The 19,377-nt window shown below is 48.0% G+C and overlaps 1 protein-coding gene across 2 annotated transcripts; it reads right to left on the bottom strand.

The window, feature by feature from the left end:
• Positions 1–355: 355 nt before the first annotated feature.
• TOR1B (torsin family 1 member B) lies at positions 356–6,261 on the bottom strand. 2 transcript variants are annotated; one of them, XM_072778296.1, is made up of 5 exons: positions 6,048–6,261; positions 5,202–5,467; positions 3,347–3,522; positions 2,586–2,713; positions 356–2,252 (listed from the first exon to the last, which is right to left on the bottom strand). In XM_072778296.1, the coding sequence occupies exons 1-5, from the start codon at positions 6,244–6,246 to the stop codon at positions 2,011–2,013; spliced, it is 1,011 nt and encodes a 336-aa protein (XP_072634397.1). In that variant the 5' UTR covers positions 6,247–6,261; the 3' UTR covers positions 356–2,010. The 2 variants fall into 2 exon arrangements, with proteins under 2 accessions (XP_072634397.1, XP_072634398.1); XM_072778297.1 differs by lacking the exon at positions 2,586–2,713.
• Positions 6,262–19,377: the final 13,116 nt, after the last annotated feature.

Genomic DNA, 19,377 nt, shown 5'->3' with positions numbered 1-19,377 from the left:
TAATTTTTTCGTCTGAGCCCAGCCTTGCTTGGGTTCAGAATGTCAGCAGGAAGTCATGTTTTCCCACTGCCTCAATTTCCTTCCTGTGTTAATCTTAGGAGAAAAAACTTACTAGGAAGAAGCTCCACGTGGCATTTTCATCCATGGAAATATGGTGAACCCATCACCTAATCCAATGTAACTGTGTTTGTTTGGCAATACCAGCCTTGAAGGTAAATACTGACATACAGACTACCTGCCAGCATATCCGGGGCGTGGCAAGCCTCACACCACACCCTGACAGCCTTTATCCCAAGCTCAAACTTTTCAGAGCTACCAAATAAACTAGAGGGAAAAAATGTTTGCAAGGAACGTGTCACATGATAAAATTTAGGCTTTATTTTACAGTAGGTCAATTCAAGTTCTTGTCTACCTCTTACATGGGGTGAGGGAGGCTGGGCTGTCAGCCATGACCTCTTCGGGTTACAAGTCCAAAGGTGGCCCACACGTGGTGAATTGCGTCACTATGAACAGGGAAAACCTGGTCTTGCCTGACCAGATACTCACAGGGTTACGAAAGAAAGTAACCCGGCTCCAATGTAAGAACACGTTCTAAAAATTTTAAGCCTGAACTTGGCATTTTTAAAAGACTAAATGTGACCCTCTGTAAGGCACTCCTGTGTCATAAAGATGTGCCTTCTACATCTTACATATAAACACACTGCACATTGTTCTGTGGTCACATCACAGCTGTGACACGTAGACAACAATTCACATGGGCTGGAATCCATTTTATTTCTGGTGACCAGGGCAGTCCAGCCTGCCACTGCCATAAAGGGTGTTCTCAGCAGAGGACACCCAGGACCCGCTGCTTCACACTGACCTTGTTCAATCTATAACAGTGACCAGGTATTACCACGCATTTAACGATAAAAATGTATAGTGTTTCTGTTAAAGAGTTTCTGATAAAGGAATAGGCAATTATTCCTTTTTTGTGTATGTCCTTCACATGTTTTAAAATAAGCTATGTCCTGTATTTTTCTATTATCTGAGATTCACAAGTAAAAACATTATAAAAAAACAAACATATCCTTGAAAATTCCAGCATTTGTGGTGTACGATACTTACACTTCTTTGGCAATGCAGAATCTGCAAGCTGACCACTCAGTGGCACATGTCATCCATGAAGACTGAGTGTGTCCTATGGATTTCAAATGATTCTCTAAAGTGAGAGATGGCCCCAGGCATAAATTATTACAGACAATTCATCGTGGGAACCAAGACTCAAATTCAAAACCAACAGTCCCATTCTGATTTGACTCTAATGATGACAAGTGGTTGGGGGCAAATCTCGAAGTGACTGAAGTTCAGGAGAAGTGGTACAAGGAAGGCTGAGATCAAAACCAAGGGAGAGTCGGCAGAGGAATTCCAGGACCAGCCAGAGCAAAGAACAGACAGGCCTGCTGCAGAGGCCTTGGATGGAGACCCCACAGCACAGACAGACAGGTCACCTGGTCGAGAATGCTCTGTGTGCAGCCCACATCCCCACCGGACACTGTCCACCTGAAGGTGCCACCGATTTCAACTGAGATACATCAAGCCAGTGAACACTCTCTGTGCAAAGAAACAGAGAAGGTTTTCAGTAGATGCAAACTGCTCCACGGATTGCGGCAGGGCCCTTGACTCCCTGAGTTAGAGCAGCAGCTTCTGAGGTGTGGGTACTGTGGGGTCAGAACCAGCTCTAGGTCTCACACAGCTTGTTTGCAAGGCACTTCCTCAAGGTCAGCAAGGAGGTGTGTGTGGGGATGTGTTTTTAAAAGTTCATCTTCCACCGCAGTTAACAGACGGATTGCTGTCAGCTCCAAAACACTCAATAGATTAGTGTCTTTTCAAAATTCAACTCTTAGAAACTTCTACATCCCGAAAGTCCACAGGTGCAAATGTGCAAACCCCAAAGAGGGCTCCAAAGTGCTTCCATAAGGCAAGACTCTCGCTCAGCTCCCAGCGGCCTCTTACTCCACTTGAATGAGGTCAGTGAAAATCCAACCGTGACTGCACAGTCTTGCAGCCCTTGTCTGAGTAGATTTTCTCGCTTTTGGGGAAAAATGTCATTTCCTCTGCCACTCTGGTGACAACATCCTCATCTATGGCAGAACCACGGGCCCTCATTTCTGCCCGTACACACATCTTCACATGTCTGTACTCCAGGGGGAGGAAGGGGATAAAGTAATCGATGAGGTTCCTATCTATCAGTCCGCTGTGCCACAGGCCACCTGCAAAGCAAGACACAGCTGGGTCTTCCCATCATTGTCGCTGTCACCCAGCCAAGCTCACTGCTCTTACAGGGCCCACTCTGATCCTGATCCACAGTGCATTCTTCATGCCTATACCCCTCCAGATTCTCTTTTTCTCAAGTGTGCAACAAGCCTGGTAAAAGGACTGTCAGTTACCCCCTGCTAACTGGCTTCTATTATAGAATGCTGGAAGATTAAGTCCCTACTTCAGTGAAGACAGAGGCACATGGATTCGGTGGCTTTGTGGAAGGTTTAAAGAAAGAGGTGACTCTGCAGGGAGGGCTAGGGGGCTCCTCAGCCTGGGAGACTCACTGTGTTTATTGTTGAAGACGCCGACAGACAGCACGGGTTCCAGGTCCTTCAGCTGAATGTCTTCCCTTTTTCTTCCCGCCCGCCAAAAGTCAAGGGCAATCTTAGTTATGAGGTCCCCACCTGCATTGCTGAATTTGCCAAAGTAGCAGAGTAAGATTACATACTAAGATTCTGTGTCTGATCAAGAATCATACCTGCTCTTGGGTTTATTCTTAACTGAGGAATATTTACTAAGTGTTCCTGGAAAAGGACAAAGTAAGCATCTGCCCTTACGGAGCTTGAAATCTGCTTTTCCAGGAGCACCTGGGTGGCTCAGTCTGTTAAGCGTCTACCTTCAACTCAGGTCATAATCATGGGGTCCTGAGATGGAACCCCACATCAGGCTCTCTGCTCATTTGGGAGCCAGCTTCTCCCTCTCCCTCTGCCTGCTGCTCACCCTGCTTGTGCACCCTCTCCCTCTCAAATAAATAAATATTTTTAGAAAAAGAAATCTGCTTTTCCAGAACTTGCCGCATAATGCTGTCTTTTGATAACCCTCAGAGGCATGTGCAGGTAACAAAATCGCCTGTTACCAGCAGTATCTAATGCATTTTCTCCTGCCCACACTCCATGCCATGCCAATAATAGCAACCCCAAAGTAAAAGTCAGCAATTCACTTTTGCCAGCTACCTTTGTCCCTGGGCAACAGAATGCCAGGACCTCCTTCTAGCACCGGGAGAATGAATGGCTTCTGTGCCCCTGAGAAGCCACATCCCGCTGACCTGAGAAAGATGAAGATGGCCTTCCGGAAAGACACGCCATCAACCTGCTCGTAGTAGTCTAGAAACGGCTTGATTGCATCGATGATTCCAGGGTGCAGTTTGTCCATCTCATCAAATATGAACACAGAGCTCGCACATGCGCTCACGTTACCCCGAATCCATCCTTGTAACTGGTCCTAGACCAACCATAAAAGAAAGAGGATGCAGAGGCTCAAAGGCTGTGGCTAGGGGAGAAGCACAGCACGGTTCCTCATGCTCTGCGAGATGACAAATTCGAGCTCTCTGGGATTTCAGTAAGAGCTTGGAAAATGCCCCCTAAAGTCCATTCACTGGGTAACAGCTTTTCCGGAACTTTATCTATAAAAAGTGGAAACTGGCAGATAGGTGCTAAAATGCAAAGTTGTTTTTTTTCCCCACCCTAACTCAAATGGTTTGCTAAATGTTACTTTTTAAAGGTGTAAGAGCAAGAAGCATGGATATTCATCAGTTCACTGTTAACCAGCCCATAATTTTAGCTCACTGTGGCCTGAAATCTCAAGTTCATTTTAGCAGACAGACTGAGGAATAAGAAGCTGGACTCAGGCTTGCAGTGCCCTCAAGCTGTGCCTATACCGATGCAGGGAACAAACTGAGCTGGCATTCCATGGAAAGCATTTGTTCCTATGCTTTCCTGAGACAAAGATATCCAAGCAACAAGCCCTACACCCCAACACATGAAAGGCTCCAGAGGCACCCTCATCTATTTACTGTTTTCCTAGAGATTCATGAAAGAATTCAGGAAACCAAAATTATTTCTTTTCAGCAATTTCCCAGCTCAGTTTGTGTGGCAAATAGCCACTGTCATTTCCTTGTTCAGTTCAGTTTGTTTCTTATCTAGGTCCCCACCTAACACTGGGGCTATTAACCTTTATAAGAACGAAGGCCACTGAAACAAGAACCCTACTAAACAACTTAATAGAAATTAAATGTAGAAATAATAACTCAAAAGGAAGAATGATCATAAAGGGTCAATTCTGCGAGGCTTTCATTTGACAAAAGAAAGCAAAAAAAAAAAAAAAGAAAAAGAAAAGAAAAAAGAAAGAAAGCAACACCAAGGATTTGGATGGGAAGAACAAAGGAAATAACAGCTACTGAGGGAAAAAAAAAATCCTCTAGTCTACAGTGCTAAATGCAGAGTGTTAACTACAGACACTGCATCATAGGTGGGAGGCTTTCATGAAGCCATGTCAGAACAAATCATTTAAGACTGCTCCATGTCAGGGGCACCTGGGTGGCTCAGTGGTTGAGCATCTCCCGTTGGCTCAGGTTGTGATCCCGGAGTCCTGGGATTGAGTCTCACATCAGGTTCCCCACAGGGAGCCTGCTTCTCCCTCTGCCTATGTCTCTGCCTCAATCTATGTCTCTCATGAATAAATAAAATCTTAAAAAAAAAAAAAAAAAAAAAAAAGACTGCTCCCCTTCATCAAGGGCTGGGACAAGAAATCTGAACACGTTCATTCATTGTAGAACGTGGTTACTCTGCAAACCCAGAGTTGGTGAGCTGGGCCCAAGTTTCTGATTTCCCACAAGGCCAGAGGGATAAGGAGCAAGTGCCCTCGCCTCTCTTGGCTCAATCTTTTAATGGAAATAAATTCACCTGTCCCACTGTATTATTTTGTAATCAAATGGAAAAAAAAAAAAAAAGTCGTGGGAGAGCTCTGCAAATAGCAAAAGGTTACTGGGGGCAAGTGTGCCTTAACTCAATGGGGCCTGGGACTACTGCAGTGCAAAAAGAAGCAGCAGAGGCCGGAGTTAGTGAGCAGGTGGCCCAGACCAGTCCAAGCGGCCTGTGGATAGGATAACACGATTCTCTTGCCTGGTACAGTTTTATCTGTTGCTCGTGAGGGAAGTGCAGAGTCGAGACAAACAAGTGGACAAAGTTACTCTTCAGGCCTTTTGAGTGAAGATTTTCAGCCACAATTTGGCTGACAAAATTCTTGCCCGTGCCAGCCCAGCCATGTAAGGAAAGAGTCAGCGGTTTCTTGGGATTTTTGTTGTTCTTGAAGCCAGTCAGCGCCTTGAGAATCACCTCTGTGGCCAGATGCTGCCCAAAGAGCTTCTCCTCTAATTCCAGCTTGAGGGCTGCAGGAGCCAGCCGGAGAACAGAGAGAAAAACACACATTAAACAGGCACCAGAAAAGCAGCACTTTCCCCAGCTGGCCAAAGCGAAAGGCACATATTAGTAAGCAGTTCAGCAGGGTGCCTGCCAAACCCCAGGGCTGGCCCGGAGGCAGATGCCACTTCCACGGATGTCCTCCTTAATACTCCAGTGTCTGATAAGGAAGCTAAACGTGTTCATTCATCCAGGGATGAGCCCTCTCTTGAGTGACCTGCATGCTATTCCCCAGACACCCCTGCTGGCTTGTAAGAAAACCAAGGGCCACGTGTGGGCTTTCTGGGCAGCCGCTGCACGTCTGAAAACTACTTAATAGGACTGCCACGGTGCAGAGAGCTGGGCACGCTGCTCTCAGCTTCTTCTTACTGTACTCGCAGGGAATCCGAGGCCTGCAGGAAGGAGGCTGGGCGGAGCCCCACGACCGGGAGCATGGATCTCAGAGGGCACGGCTTCCAGGGCTGCAGTCCGGACCGAGGCCCCGTCCGTCCTCCCGCCCGCCCGAGCTCCGGGGGAGCGCCGCGCCCCTCGCGGGCCGACCCGCCCTACCCGACGCGTTGAGCCGCTGCTCCTCGAGGCAGCACTCGGCGAAGCGGCAGAACAGGTCCGTGTAGGACAGGTAGCCGGTGAGCGCCGACGCGGCCGCGATGGCGATGCCCACGCTGATGGGCTCCAGCCCCGCCACCGCGCGGGCCGCCAGCAGCAGCCCCACCGCCGCCGCACGTCCGGGCCGCGCCGCCCGCCGCATCGCCCCGCTCGCAGCCCGCCAGCCTCAGCGCCGCGCCGCCCGCTCACCGAGGCGCCGGCCGGACTTCCGGCCCCGGCACTTCCGCCCCGCAGGCCCACCCACCCCTCGGCGCGGCCGCGGCCTGGGGGCGGAGCGGGGGCGGGGCTGCGCGCCGCCATCTTTGTGCGTGGCGCGAGCGCGGTCCAGGGCCTCGGCTGTCGTGAGCCCGGCCCCGCCCCCCGGCCCCGGCCCCGCCCCCCGGCCCCGCCCCGGCCCCGCCCTGTTCTCGCCGCTCTGCGCCCTGCCTTCTCCGCGCCCCACGCCCGCCTTTGCCAGCCCTTCCCCTGGACCGTAGTGACCCTCTCCACGAATGCCCACCTGCCTGCCTCCTTGAGACAGCTGCCCTGCGCCCTGGGCACCTGGGCCCACCCCACCCCGGGAGGCACCACGACTGCGGTCCCCGGCGCACAGTCCGGCCCAAGCCCGCTGTGCCATTGCTCCTGCTGCGAGGCCGGCCCCAGCCGGTGCCCGGGGGACAGGGGGACGCGGCGGTGAAGGAGGGGGGTGGGCCCTGGCCGGCTGGAGCCCCGGGGCCGTGGAGCAGCGAAGGAAGGCTTCCGTCTACACTGGGGATCCAAGGAGTTGGTCAAGAAGTGAGGAGTGGGCCGTCTACACAGAACAGAAAGTGCAAGGGGCGCCTGGGCGGCTCAGTGGGTGAAGTCTGCCTTCCACTCAGGTCTTGATCCCGGGGAGGCCCTGCTCAGCGGGGAGCCCGCTTCTCCCTCTCCCTCTGCCTGCTGCTCCCCCTGCTTGTGTTCTCTCTGTCTGTCAAATAAACAAAAATCTTACAGAAGAAGAAGAAAGAAGGAAAAGTGCAATTGGGGGAAGTATTTCACGTGCATGAGGCTGATGAGAATGAGGATGCGGAGCCAGCAGATACTGGAATGGGAAGGCTGCAAGTGCTGTAAGGAGTCCGCCCCCTGTTCTGGGGACCATAGGGAGCCACAGAAGGTTTCGCACAGAGAGCGGCGTCTCACACAGAGATCCCTCTGGCTGTTTTGTTCAGTAAGGAAGCTGGCCCAGGCTTTGCTGAAATTAGCTGAGTTTACCCATCAGCTAACCTTTCAACAGACGTTTAATGAACACCAGCTCTGTGTCAGAATGCCATATGCTGGGGATACAGCAGGAGCAGGGCAGACAGAGACCTGTCTCCACAGAGCTCTCGGTCTGCAGTGAGGAAGCCAGACGAGCAGCAGATGGGTTACATCCAGTGTGGTCTGTGCTGTGATGTAGGATGCACAGAGGAGGCACCTCACCCGGTCTGCAGCCTGGGGAAGGCTCCCCTCCATGTCTCAGTGTAGACCTGAACAATGGAGTAACATTGCTGTGGGGTTAGATTCCACTGAATTACACTAGAAGAGCAAAGTAACAGTATCATCTTAAGATGTTGATACAATAGACAGGAAATCGGGTCTTCTGTAACCATTTAAAGTTATGATGAAAATTTTCAATGTCAGTCTAAAAATGCACAGAGTATGTGTGAGCAAAAAACATGTGACAACCCCTTCTGGAAAGCATACCCTGCTTGGTAGTCATTGGCTCTTCATCCTTCATGTTAGCTCTGCATTGAATTTATGTAGTTGGTGCCTCCCTTCTGGATTAGCAGTGGCTAAGAAAGGACTTATGTATGGATCCAGAGCTTGGTTCTCTGGCCAGATGGCCTCCTTCCTTTCCACCATCAGCCTCTTTGTTGCCACATCTTCCCTGTCTCCCCACTCTACAATCCTAGCCTGCCCTGAGGCTCTCTGCTAGACCCCTTCTTTCTCCCTCCTCTCTCCCTGGGTGAAAGGCCCCAACTTTCTCCCTGAAGACCCTGCATCTGGCTGCACACTGGATATCTCCATTTGGCTATTCCCCAGACATGTCAGCACCCATAGAGTCAAACAGAAGCCTTAATTGTTTTCTGCAAACATGTCCCTCCCCCATGGTCCTTATCTCAGGAAGTGGACTCATTTCCAGCAGTTGCTTAGACCCAAAGCTAGCACTTGTCCTGGATTCTTTTCTCCCCCAGCCCCCACTTCTAATCCATCAGCAGGTTGCTGACCTCACGTCCAAAACCTATCCAGAGCTCCTCAGTCACCATCTCCATCTTCTTGGCCACTCCTAGTCCAAGCCTCCATCATGGATGGCCACAGTAGCCCCCAGGGAGTCCCCTGCCTCTGCACTTGTCCTCTCTGATCCATACTCCCCATGATAAAAGGGACCGGTGGCGTTTTCACAACAAATTGGATCTTGTCACTCCTTTGCTCAACCTGTCAATGGCTTCCAAAAGCCCTTAGGAAAAAAAACACCCTTTGTATTCCGATCTCACAACCCCTTCCCTCTCCTGAGCAAGGAGACCCCTGTCCTCTCTGCCTGGACTCTTGCTTCAGAGTCTCACTTGGTAAAGAACTTTCAGGCCTCAGCTTGAAGCCCACCTGCCTCATCTAAAGGAACCCCCACTTCCACCACCAGTGGCCTACTGCCCCTATCACCCCAGTTGTGTCCTTTTCTATTGTCTATCTCTCACTCTGGACTAGAACTTCAGGAGGACAGTATCCGTGTGTTCTGTTTCTCTAATTCTCAACTGTGCCACATACACAGTAGGTGTTCAATAAATATGTTTAACATTCAAGTATCGCATACTCTCTAATAGGGCAGACTCTGATCTGAGGGCTTGGGATGCCACTATGGACTAAATGTTCTCATCCCCCAAAATTCATATTCTGAATGTGATGGTATTAGGAGGAAGGGTCTTTGGGAAGTGGCTGGGTCATGAGGATGGAGCCCTTAACAGGAAGATGTTAATAATACAGGAAATTGGGTGGGAGCTGTATAGAAATTGTCTGTACTATCTGCAGATTTTCTGTAAATCCAAAATAAAAGGTTTCCTTTCTTAAAAAAAAAAAAAAGCAGTTTTGTGTGTGCTCCTATCTGACCATCAGTGATATTGTAAAAAATCATCATCACAGAAGCTTTAATTCTTCTTAAACTGAAGTTGGTCTGTGAAAGTGAGTAAATTGCACTTCATGGGCAGAAATGCTCAAAAGACCAAATGCAGCATATGTGAAATGGATAAACTATTTTATATCCATGAAAAGAAGGGAGGATCCCAGGTGTGGGTTGTGCAGGACACAGTGGCGGGAGCTCTGGGTCCTTGATGCTCTGGCACTGTCCTCATGAAAAGAGAATCTGATTGGCCCAACCTGGGTCAGGTATCTCAATCTTGTGTCTACTAACCATGGGCAAGGGTGTTGTTGTGCCAGAGCAGCCCCCACTTTGTACTATTTTACATATTTCTATGACATTATGTTTCCCTAAAAATGTGAATATTTCCTGACTTGTCCTTTGGTCATTTATCATGAAGTTGGACACTGGAATCCATCCATGGCAAGTGGGAAGATGGCCACAAGAGTAATGGCCTCAAAGCCCCCTCCCAAAGAGCTTGCTGGGGTCCAAGATGCATTGGAGCCCCAGGAGTGGATATAGCAGAACCCCACAGTTGCCCCCCAACTAATAACCATCCTGATACTGCTTTGCATTCCACTCCTGCTCTTTTAAAAAAGTTTAAAAGTTTTTTTTTTTTTTTTAAGATTTGATTAATTTATTTGACAGCAAGAGAAAGAGCAAGAGCACACACGAGCAAGGGGAGCAGTAGGCAGAGGGAGAAGGAGGGAGGAGGAGGGAGCCACATGCAGGGCTTGATCCCAGGACCCTGAGATCATGACCTGAGCTGAAGGCAGATACTTAACCAACTAAGCCAACACAGACACTCCAAGAAATTTTAAATTTTTTAAGTTTTATTTTTTTAAGATTTTATTTATTTATTCATGAGAAACAGAGAAAGAAGCAGAGACATAGGCAGAGGGAGAAGCAGGCTCTCTACAGGAGCCTGACATGGGACTCTATCCTAGACCCCAGGATCATGCCCTTAGTCAAAGACAGACACTCAACTGCTGAGCCACCCAGGCGTCCCTAAAATTTTTTAAGTTGTCCCATAAAATAACTTATGTAGGTTGCCTAAGTGGCTCAGCAGGTTAAGTGTCTGCCTTCACCCTGGGTCATGATCTCAAGGTCCTGGGATCAACCCCCACATTGGGCTCTCTGCTCAGGAGGAGTCTGTTTCCCCTTCTCCTTCTGCCTCTCCCCCTTGCTCCTGCTCTCTCTCAAATAAATAAATAAAATCTTTTTTTTTTAAGATTTTATTTATTTATTCGTGAAAGACACACAGAGAGAAAGACAGAGACATAGGCAAACGGAGAAGCAGGCTCCAGGCAGGGAGCCTGATGTGGGACTCGACCCTGAGCAAGGGGCAGGTGCTCAACCGCTGAGCCACCCAGGCGTCCCTAAATAAATAAAATCTTAAAAAAAAATAAAACAACTTATATATTTCAAATGGACAAAAAAATACTATCATATACAGTATCTTAGGATACATTCCCTTAGAATGGGAACTTCCAATGCTCTGAGGTCTGTAAAATATACCTAGAAACTTAGCTTCTATAGAAAATGAAGACTGTGTAACTCAGATCAGGGGGAAGGTAGTGGAAGCTTATGGTTCTTTTTTATTAATTGCTGTAATACTGTCCTTCGGTGGCTGAGGGAGTTCCATATTTTTTTAAGACATCAATAGACACCAAAGCTTTTGTAGGATACCTTTGATGCTATGCGAACTCTGCCATTTTGCTGGCACTGATATGGCTCTTGGGTGGCCACTCCATTAGAACTACTACTCCATTCATATTCATTTTTGTTACAAATCTTACAAAGGGGAGTGATTCTGGGTATTTAGATCCTCGTTCTATCCTAAGGCTGTATGTTCTGTTTTCATAAATTTCCCAAGCCTGTGCTGGCTGCCATTTCTTGTCACTGTAACTGGAAGCCGGCTGCCTTCTTCACCCTCCACCCATCCCCTGGCCCTCATGTTGTACCATTCCCTTTACTCTTTCTGTCATCGATCTGTTGGAGTATTGCCTTCAGTGTTTAAATTGTTGGTCAAAAGCATTCAAAAGCACCAGTTTGACTCCTACAGGCTGTCATAAGTTGAAAGAGCGACCAGAAAAGCCTTGGAAGGTGATTCTGCTGGAGGCAGGGCTCGGCCCTCTGGTTTCCCCGCGGGCTGAGATTTTCAGGACCACAGACAGCGTCCCTGGTCGCACCTATTTTTCCAGAGAGTTTTGGGTTTGACTGCCCAGAGAGGTGTCCCTACCGGATAGACTGGGTGGGGCTCGGCCGGGCTCTGGGAAGACCTGGGGAGGGAAGCACTAGAGGGTGCTCGTGAGCTGCTGGTCTGAGGACTCAGAGAGGCCCATTCAAATCTTGACTCTACCACTTACCACCGCTTCGACCTTCAGAAGGTCACAGAAAATAATGACAACCAAAAGAGCTCAAAAGCCCAGATTATTTAAAATGCCAATGTTTACATTAACCCTTGTTCTCATCCAAGTCTTATCAGTGTATATAGTGCACAGTGTTTTGTTGTGCCCAAGATTGCGAATCCGAGAAACCACCGAGGAGCCGACACCCATGCAAGTACACGAGGGTTTATTAACAAGCTCGAGCTTGGGTCCAAGTGTACCCGACACAACGGAGCAGGGACTTGGACCCCGAGGTGGGTTCCAGCTTAGTTTTATGGGCTGGTCTAGGGGAGCTCCAGAAGGGGTGGAGGAATTTCTCAAGTTCTGTTTACATTTTGATATGGGGCTTTCAAGGGCATTAAGCTCTGTTCTCATTCTAATATGAGGCTTCCTGCCACTGGCATTGAGCTGTTCTCATTCTAATATGGGGCTTAACTGAGGTAAAGTTCAGGTCTTATTCACTAGGGCCTGAGATGGCTGTACCTGTGCTAACGATGAACTTAAGGTGGAATGGCCTTAATTTTCTCGGCCTCCACAGTTTGGTGTGCTCCTTCTCTTGTTTGTTATTTTGCATACAATGATACCCATTTTGTTTCTAGGAAATCTTACAGCTATAGAACATTACATATGCTTTTATTTTTTAATTTTTTAATCTTTAGAGATTTTATTTATTCATGAGAGACACAGAAAGAGAGGCAGAGACACGGGCAGAGGGAGAAGCAGGCTCCATGCAGGGAGCCCGATGCAGGACTCCATCCCAGGACCCCAGGATCACAACCTGAGCCAAAGGCAGATGCTCAACCACTGAGCCACCCAGGTGCCCCTGCCCTGAGCTTTTTAAAGGCCCAGGTGCAGTTTGATGAGTTTTAACATCTGTATACTCTCACAAAACTATCACCACAATCAAGACTGGGACCAGCACCCCCAGAAGATTCCTCTTGTCGTTTTGTCATCCTTCCTTCTCATCCAGCCCCCCATGTCCCTCCCCTGTCAGCCACTGATTTGTTTTCTATCACTGTAGATTAGTATGCTTTTCATAGAATATTGCATGTTTTAGAAATAACATGATGTATTATTTTGTTTGTTAAATGCTTTACACTAAATGCCAGGTTCCAGGTACATTAAGTCATTATCTCATTTAATTCTAAAGCAACACTGTGGGACACCTGGGTGGCTCAACGGTTGAGCATCTGCCTTTGGTTCAGGGCATGATCCCGGAGTTCCCAGGATCCAGTCCCATGTCGGGCTTCTTGCATGGAGCCTGCTTCTCCTTCCGCCTCTCTCTCTCTCTCTCTCTCTGTGTGTGTGTGTCTCTCATGAATAAATAAATAAAATCTTTAAAATAAATAAATAAAGCAACCCTGTGAAATAGCAGTGGAAATCTCCATTTTATAGGTGAAGTTGAGATCCAGAGAGGTTAGCTAATGTGCCTGGGATGCTTACTATAGGAGTAGAAAGTGGTGGAACCAGCATGGACACTCCACTCATCCGGAGCTCCCTTCCCCTAAGCTCCCACCCACCAATCTGCCCCTCTCTCTCCTTCACCAAGCAGGAGACAAGCTACCTGGGTTCAAATTCTGCTTCTGCTATGACCATGTGTATGACCCTGGGCAGGTTACTGAGCCTCTCCAGGTGCAGGTTCCTCATTTGTAGAATGTTTGTAACAATAGTGTCTTCTTTACAGGGTTGCCCTCAGGGTCACTTGAGATGATGAGTGTGGGGGCACCGTACTTGGCTTGGGCAGGATGACTGAATACGGGGTCATGGTGTGGGATGTAAGTGCAGCCAGACAGCCGTGCAGTGCACGACAGGAACCAGGGAGGCAGTAAGGAGGCCTTGGTGTGGGAAACAAGACTTCTGGGAAGGTATCTCCTTGATATCTTGAACTCCTGGACTGCTATTGTCTGTTCTGCTCATGTTGGAAATGTGCTCTTTTCATCTTCTAGGGGCCAAAATCTTCCTGGGCACTGTGCCTGCCTCCTCAGGATTCCCAGTGAGTAAGAAAGACTTGGTGCCACCCAGCAGGGCTCCCATCTGGTTGTGGGAGTCGGCACATCCCAGCAATTATAATTTAGCGTTGTCTGTACCATGGCAGGGGTAAATATTTCCCGTTTCCCATTTATAATCCCTTGAAACTTTTATTTTATTTTATTTGAGAGAGAGAGATCAGGAGAGAACACAAGCAGGGGAGGGGCAGAGAGAGAGGGAGAAGCATGCCCCACAAGGAGCAGGGACCCTCCCGCCCCAGTGCAGGGCTCAATCCCAGGACCCTGAGATCATGACCTGAGCCGAAGGCAGATGCTGAGCCACCCAGGCACCCCCACCCTTGAAACTTTTTTCCTCCAAGTTCTACCAATGTCACTTAAGACCAAACAATTGCCCCATGGACAGTTCTTTATGATCACAATATTATTGAAAAACACCCAAGGTGTTGCTACTGCTACTACTGAAGCTGATCTGAAGCTCTGTCTTCCTTGTGCTTACACATACCACTCCAGCTCCTCACTATAGTTCCCTGACCAAGTGCCACCTCCAGTCCCCCAGTCAACCACAGACAGATGACCTAGGGCTGGGCTGTAGAATGACTGGCCTGGCTTGGAAACCCAGCCACACCACTGGAGGCTGTGTGTCCTCCGCACTTATTTCCAGTCAAGTCTCAGATATTTACTCATGGGTTCTCTGCAGAATGTGTTTAACCCAAAGCTGGCTTCTTCTCCCTCTGGGTCCCCCTTTTGACCTCCCATGGATGTGGGCTCAAGGTCTGCCAACCTTTTGTTAGGCAAAACATGACAGGCAAAGGAAATCTGCTGCCTAGATGGATCACGCACCTCTGAGGTCCAAACCCAACGTTAGAGAAGATGGTTCATGGATGGCATCCATAGGGGCTATCGGTGTCGAGCTAAAGAAGACTCCAGTGCTGGTTTAAGCAGCAAAAGGAACTGGATCATCAGGCTGACGGAGACTCACAGGACCTCCCCTAACATGCAGAGGTGCTCAGGGCCAAGGGAGGGACTTGAGTCATGTCCAGAGTGCCTGCCTCTCCCCCTCCTTCTTTTTCATCACCTTCCTTCTGTGCATCTGCTTCATTCTCTGCATAGCACCTGGCTTTGTGTGTGCTGTTCCAGACACCCAGAGACCACACACTCACTGACTTCTTCTCTCCTCTCCACTCACAACCCCAATTCCAAATTCTCAGGGAAGAGGTTTGATTGGCCCAGCCTGGGTCAGATGCCCCCCAATCCAGCCAGCTGTGGTCTGGGGTGGGGACAGCATCCCCTGGTATGGCCCATGCAAGTGAGGAAAGGACTGCTCCCGAAAAGGGATCCTCCTCTAGTGTGGATCTCCTGGTGCCCTCCAGCACGATCCCTATGCCTGCCAATCATTCTCACTCTGTCCAACAGCCCTGCTCAGCACCATTCCAAACCTAAGTCCTTTCATTCATTCACTCATCCAGAGGATTCTTTCTTACTCAGCCTTTGGTTCTACTCAGACCCTCAACAGATTGGATGAGGTCCACCCACATGGAGGGGGGCAATCTGCTTTACTCTTTACTCAGTTTACTGATTCAAATGTTAATTTCACCCAGAAACTCCCTCACAAACACACCCAGAAATAATGTTTAACGAAACATATGGGCACCTCATGACCTAACTGAGCTACACATAAAATTAACCATCAGACCCTTCAAAATAGACCAAGGGTGACCCTTCTCTTTGCACCCTTCGGGCTTATGATAGTGCTTTGCACATGGTGGGGAAGGGGGTGTCTTGTCAAGAATGGCAAAGGGGCTCAGATTTCACCCTGCTTGCAAGATCCCATGCTGGCCTTCCAGCTTCATAGGGGCTGTCAAAGACATGAGCTTTCTAGGCCAGAGATGGGGACTTAATTACTCATGGCACAGATGCCAATAAATATATGTGAAATGAATGAACGGTTGGATGCTCTGCAGTTCTCAGCTACATAACCAGGAAATAGCAATCACCCCGATCTTTTTGGGGAGCAAGAGCTCCCCTCTGAGGTCAGTTAAAGAGATAAGAGAGAGGACAAGACCAGTTTGGCAATACCTGGCAAAACTGAAGATGTATGTGCCCTGTGACCCAAAAATTCCACTCTTCAAGCTTTCATCATGTTATGGCACATGAAGAAAATGAAAGAGGGACGCCTGGGTGGCTCAGTGGTTGAGTGTCTGCCTTCAGCTGAGGGCGTGATCCTGGGATCCAGGATCGAGTCCTGCATCGGGCTCCCTGGATGGAGCCTGCTTCTCCCTCTGCCCGTGTCTCTGCTTCTCTCTCTATCTCTCTCTCATGAATGAATAAATAAAATCTTAAAATGAAAAAAGAAAGTGAAAGAACGAGTACATCCCACTGGGATCAGTGGAGGGGCTGCTGGATGAGGGGACTGGGGTCAGGGCTCTGGCTGCCAATTGCCCACCTGCAGCCCATTCATAGCATGGAGTCCCAAGTCCTAATGGGACTCACACATGTGCACAGGAAGCACACTTGAGGATATTTGTTGAGGCTCTGTTTATAATATTAAAAATTGGAAGCAAAACTAATTTTCCATCACTAGGGGAATGGATAAGCAAACCATTGTCTAGTCCTACAATGGAATATTACGTGGCAAGTAAAAATGGATGAGCTTAAACTATGTGTACAAATGTCTGTAAATCTCAGGAACTAGAGTTGAGTGAAAAAGTAGCAAAAGGATACAGCACAGCACGCCATTTATTTACATATTAAAAATGCACATGTGCTCCAACTTCAAGTTATACTACAAAGGTGTAATAAAACAGTTTGGTACTGGCACAAAAATAGACACATAGATTGATAGAATATAAAACCACAATTATATGGTGAATTAATCTTCAACAAAGGAGGAAAGAAAATGCAATGGTAAAAAGATAGTCTCTTCAACAAATGGTGCTGGGTGAACTGGACAGCTACATGCAAAAGAATGAAACTGGACCATTTTCTTATACCACATACAAAAATAAACTCAAAATGGATTAAGGACCTAAATGTGAGCCCTGAAACCATAAAAATCCTAGAAGAGAGCACAGGCAGCAATTTCTCTGACATTGGCCATAGCAATATTTTTCTAGATATGTCTCCTGAGGAGCAAAAATAAACTATTGGGACTACATCAAAATAAAAAAACGTCTGCATAGTAAAGGAAACAATCAATAAAACTAAAAGACAGCCTATAAAATGAGAGAAGATATTTGCAAATGACATATCTGATCAACGTTAGTGTCCAAAGAACTGATACAACTTGACACCCAAAAACCAAATAACCCAATTTAAAAATGGGCAGAAGACAGGACCAGACATTTCTCCAAAGAAGATATCCAGAAGGCCATCAGATACATGAAAAGATGCTATTTCAGCAGCACTCATTACCAGGGAAATGTAAATTTAAAAAAGTGAGGTATCAACTCACACCTGTCAGAATGGCCAAAATCAACAAGGCAAAAGATGGCAAGTGTTGGAGATGTGGAGAAAAAGGAACCCTCATGCACTATTAGTGGGAATGCAAACTGGTGCAGCCACTATGGGAAACAGTATGGAGGCTCCTCAAAGAGCTAAAGATAGAACTATCCCTACAATCTAATAATCATACTACTGGGTATTTACCCCCAAAATATAAAAACACTAATTCAAAGGGATACAGACAGCCCTATATATGTTGCAGCATTATTTATAATAGCCGAACCACAGAAGCAGCCCAAGTGTCCATCTATTGCTGAATGGATAAGGAAGATGTGATACACACACACTGTGGAATATTATTCAGCCATAAAAAAGAATGAAATCTTGCCATTTACAACAATCTGGATGGATCTAGAGAATATTATGCTAAGCGAAATAAGTCAGAGAAAGGCAAATACTATATGATTTCACTCATGTGGAATTTAAGAAACAGAACAAACAAGCCAAGAAAAAAAGGAAACGGGGACAAACCAAGAAACAGACTCTTGACTATAGAGAACACACTGACGGTGACCAGAGGAGAGGTTGGGGTGGGGTGGGGTGGGGAAATAGGTGATGGGGTCAAAGAGAACACGCATCATGATGAGCACAGAGTAATGAATTGTTGAGTCACTATATTATACACCTGAAACTAATATAATGCTGTATGTTAACTCTACTGGAATTAAAATAAAATTGTAATAAAAAATGCACATGTGCTACACATTGTTTATGGATCCAAGTACATCTAAAATAAAAACAAAAGATGACAAGGAATTGATACACTCCAATCTCAGCATAGAGATGACTTTTGGGGAGGAAGACCAAAGGGATGGGGCTTGGAGCTTTCCTTTTATGAAAGATACAGAGAAGGGGCACCTGAGTGACTCAGTGGTTGAGCGTCTACCTTTAGTTTAGGTCGTAATCCCAGGATCCTGGGTCTGGGGTCACTGCTTCTCCCTCTGCCTGTGTCTCTGCCTCTCTCTCTGTGTTTCTCATGAATAAATAAATTAAATCTTAAACAAAAAAGATACAGAGAGCTGAGGGAACTATGATGGTATAAAGTAGCATCTGTTACATCTGGGCTGGTCTGTTCTTTCCTTCGATGAAATAGTTCATGATTAAATACGAGAGTTAGAGTGGCCTCCAGAAAGGCAGCCTGAACACAGCTGGAGAATCTGGCAAGCTGAAGAATGCTGCTCTTTCTGCCCAGGAGGGAAGGGCTAGAAGGAGTGAATTTCCTCAAACCCTGCCTCACCTGAAGGGAGGCTGAGGGAGGCTGGTGTAGTTCCCAAGTCTGGCCACCAGATGGCGCCAGCAACCCAGAAGGGGGAAGAAGCAGCTCTCCCGAGCCCGCCGCGGAGGGAGGCGGGGGACGTATCTGAGAGCAGGAGAGGCAGGTAGAGGTAGAAACCCGCACCCAGGTAACAAAAGGCCTGCTGGCTGACGCAGCAATACCACTCAGACTTCTGACTCCTTGAAATTACCCAAGATGCAGTTCTTCGGCCTTACAGGTGTCAGGTCAGCAAGGGGTCCAGCTCCCACCCCCATGCCTGCTGGTATCATCTCCCTCCCATCCACTGAATGATCCAGAGGTGTATAGGTACCCTCTGGAAGGTGGAATGATCCGCTTTTAGTCGCAAGTGTCTGGACTTTGGCATAAAGGCCCTAAGTCCACATCCTGGCTCTGCTTCTGACCAGCTGTGTGACCTTGGCTGATTAGTCTTAACCTCTCTGGGCCTCAGTTTTCCCATCTGCCAACTGGGGGCAATAATAGTAGCTACCCCGGACTGTTATATGGGTTAAATGTGATCACACACTCGGAGCCCCGGGCACATAGTAGGCCTTTACTGAACGGAAGAAACATTAGGTACTAATGCTCACACCATTCTAAAGCAAGTCGTCCCTGGGAGCAAGGACGGGGTGTCAAGCCAGCAACACAGTGGACAAAGTTTAATGCTTTCTGGAGGGGTAAAGATATCCCCAAGCACCCAGCCGGGGAAGGAAAGTCGTTGGATGTGTGATGATCATGTACAAGGAACAGCTGGAAACCCTGCACTTCTTCGGGGCGGGAGGTGGGGGTGGTGACACCATTCTCTCCTTTCACTCCTTACACAAGTGTTTAGAAGCCAGCTTCCTGTGTAGGCCCTGGGACACAGTGGTGAGTAAGCCAGACTCTGCCCCTCCACCCCCCCCCCCCCCCCCCCCCCCCGCCCACCTCCCCGCCCCCGTGATGCATGGCCCAGCTGGGGCAGAGCAAATGTGTGAGGCTTTGGGGGCAAAGGATG

This window comes from Canis lupus, chromosome 16 (genome assembly GCF_048164855.1).
Source record: "Canis lupus baileyi chromosome 16, mCanLup2.hap1, whole genome shotgun sequence".
Lineage (NCBI taxonomy): Eukaryota > Metazoa > Chordata > Mammalia > Carnivora > Canidae > Canis > Canis lupus.
Note: the sequence above shows the minus strand (reverse complement) of the source record. Positions and strands in the feature narration are given on the sequence as shown.

Bases quoted from the DNA above. Each gene is read 5' to 3' on its own strand.
- TOR1B (XM_072778296.1), bottom strand. From the start codon at position 6,246: ATGCGGCGGGCGGCGCGGCCCGGACGTGCGGCGGCGGTGGGGCTGCTG. The intron at 3,523-5,201 runs GCAAGAGAATCG...TGGTTGGTCTAG, and splicing joins AACAGATAAAACTGTACCAG to GACCAGTTACAAGGATGGAT. The intron at 2,253-2,585 runs GTGAGTCTCCCA...CTTGCTTTGCAG, and splicing joins CGTCTTCAACAATAAACACA to GTGGCCTGTGGCACAGCGGA.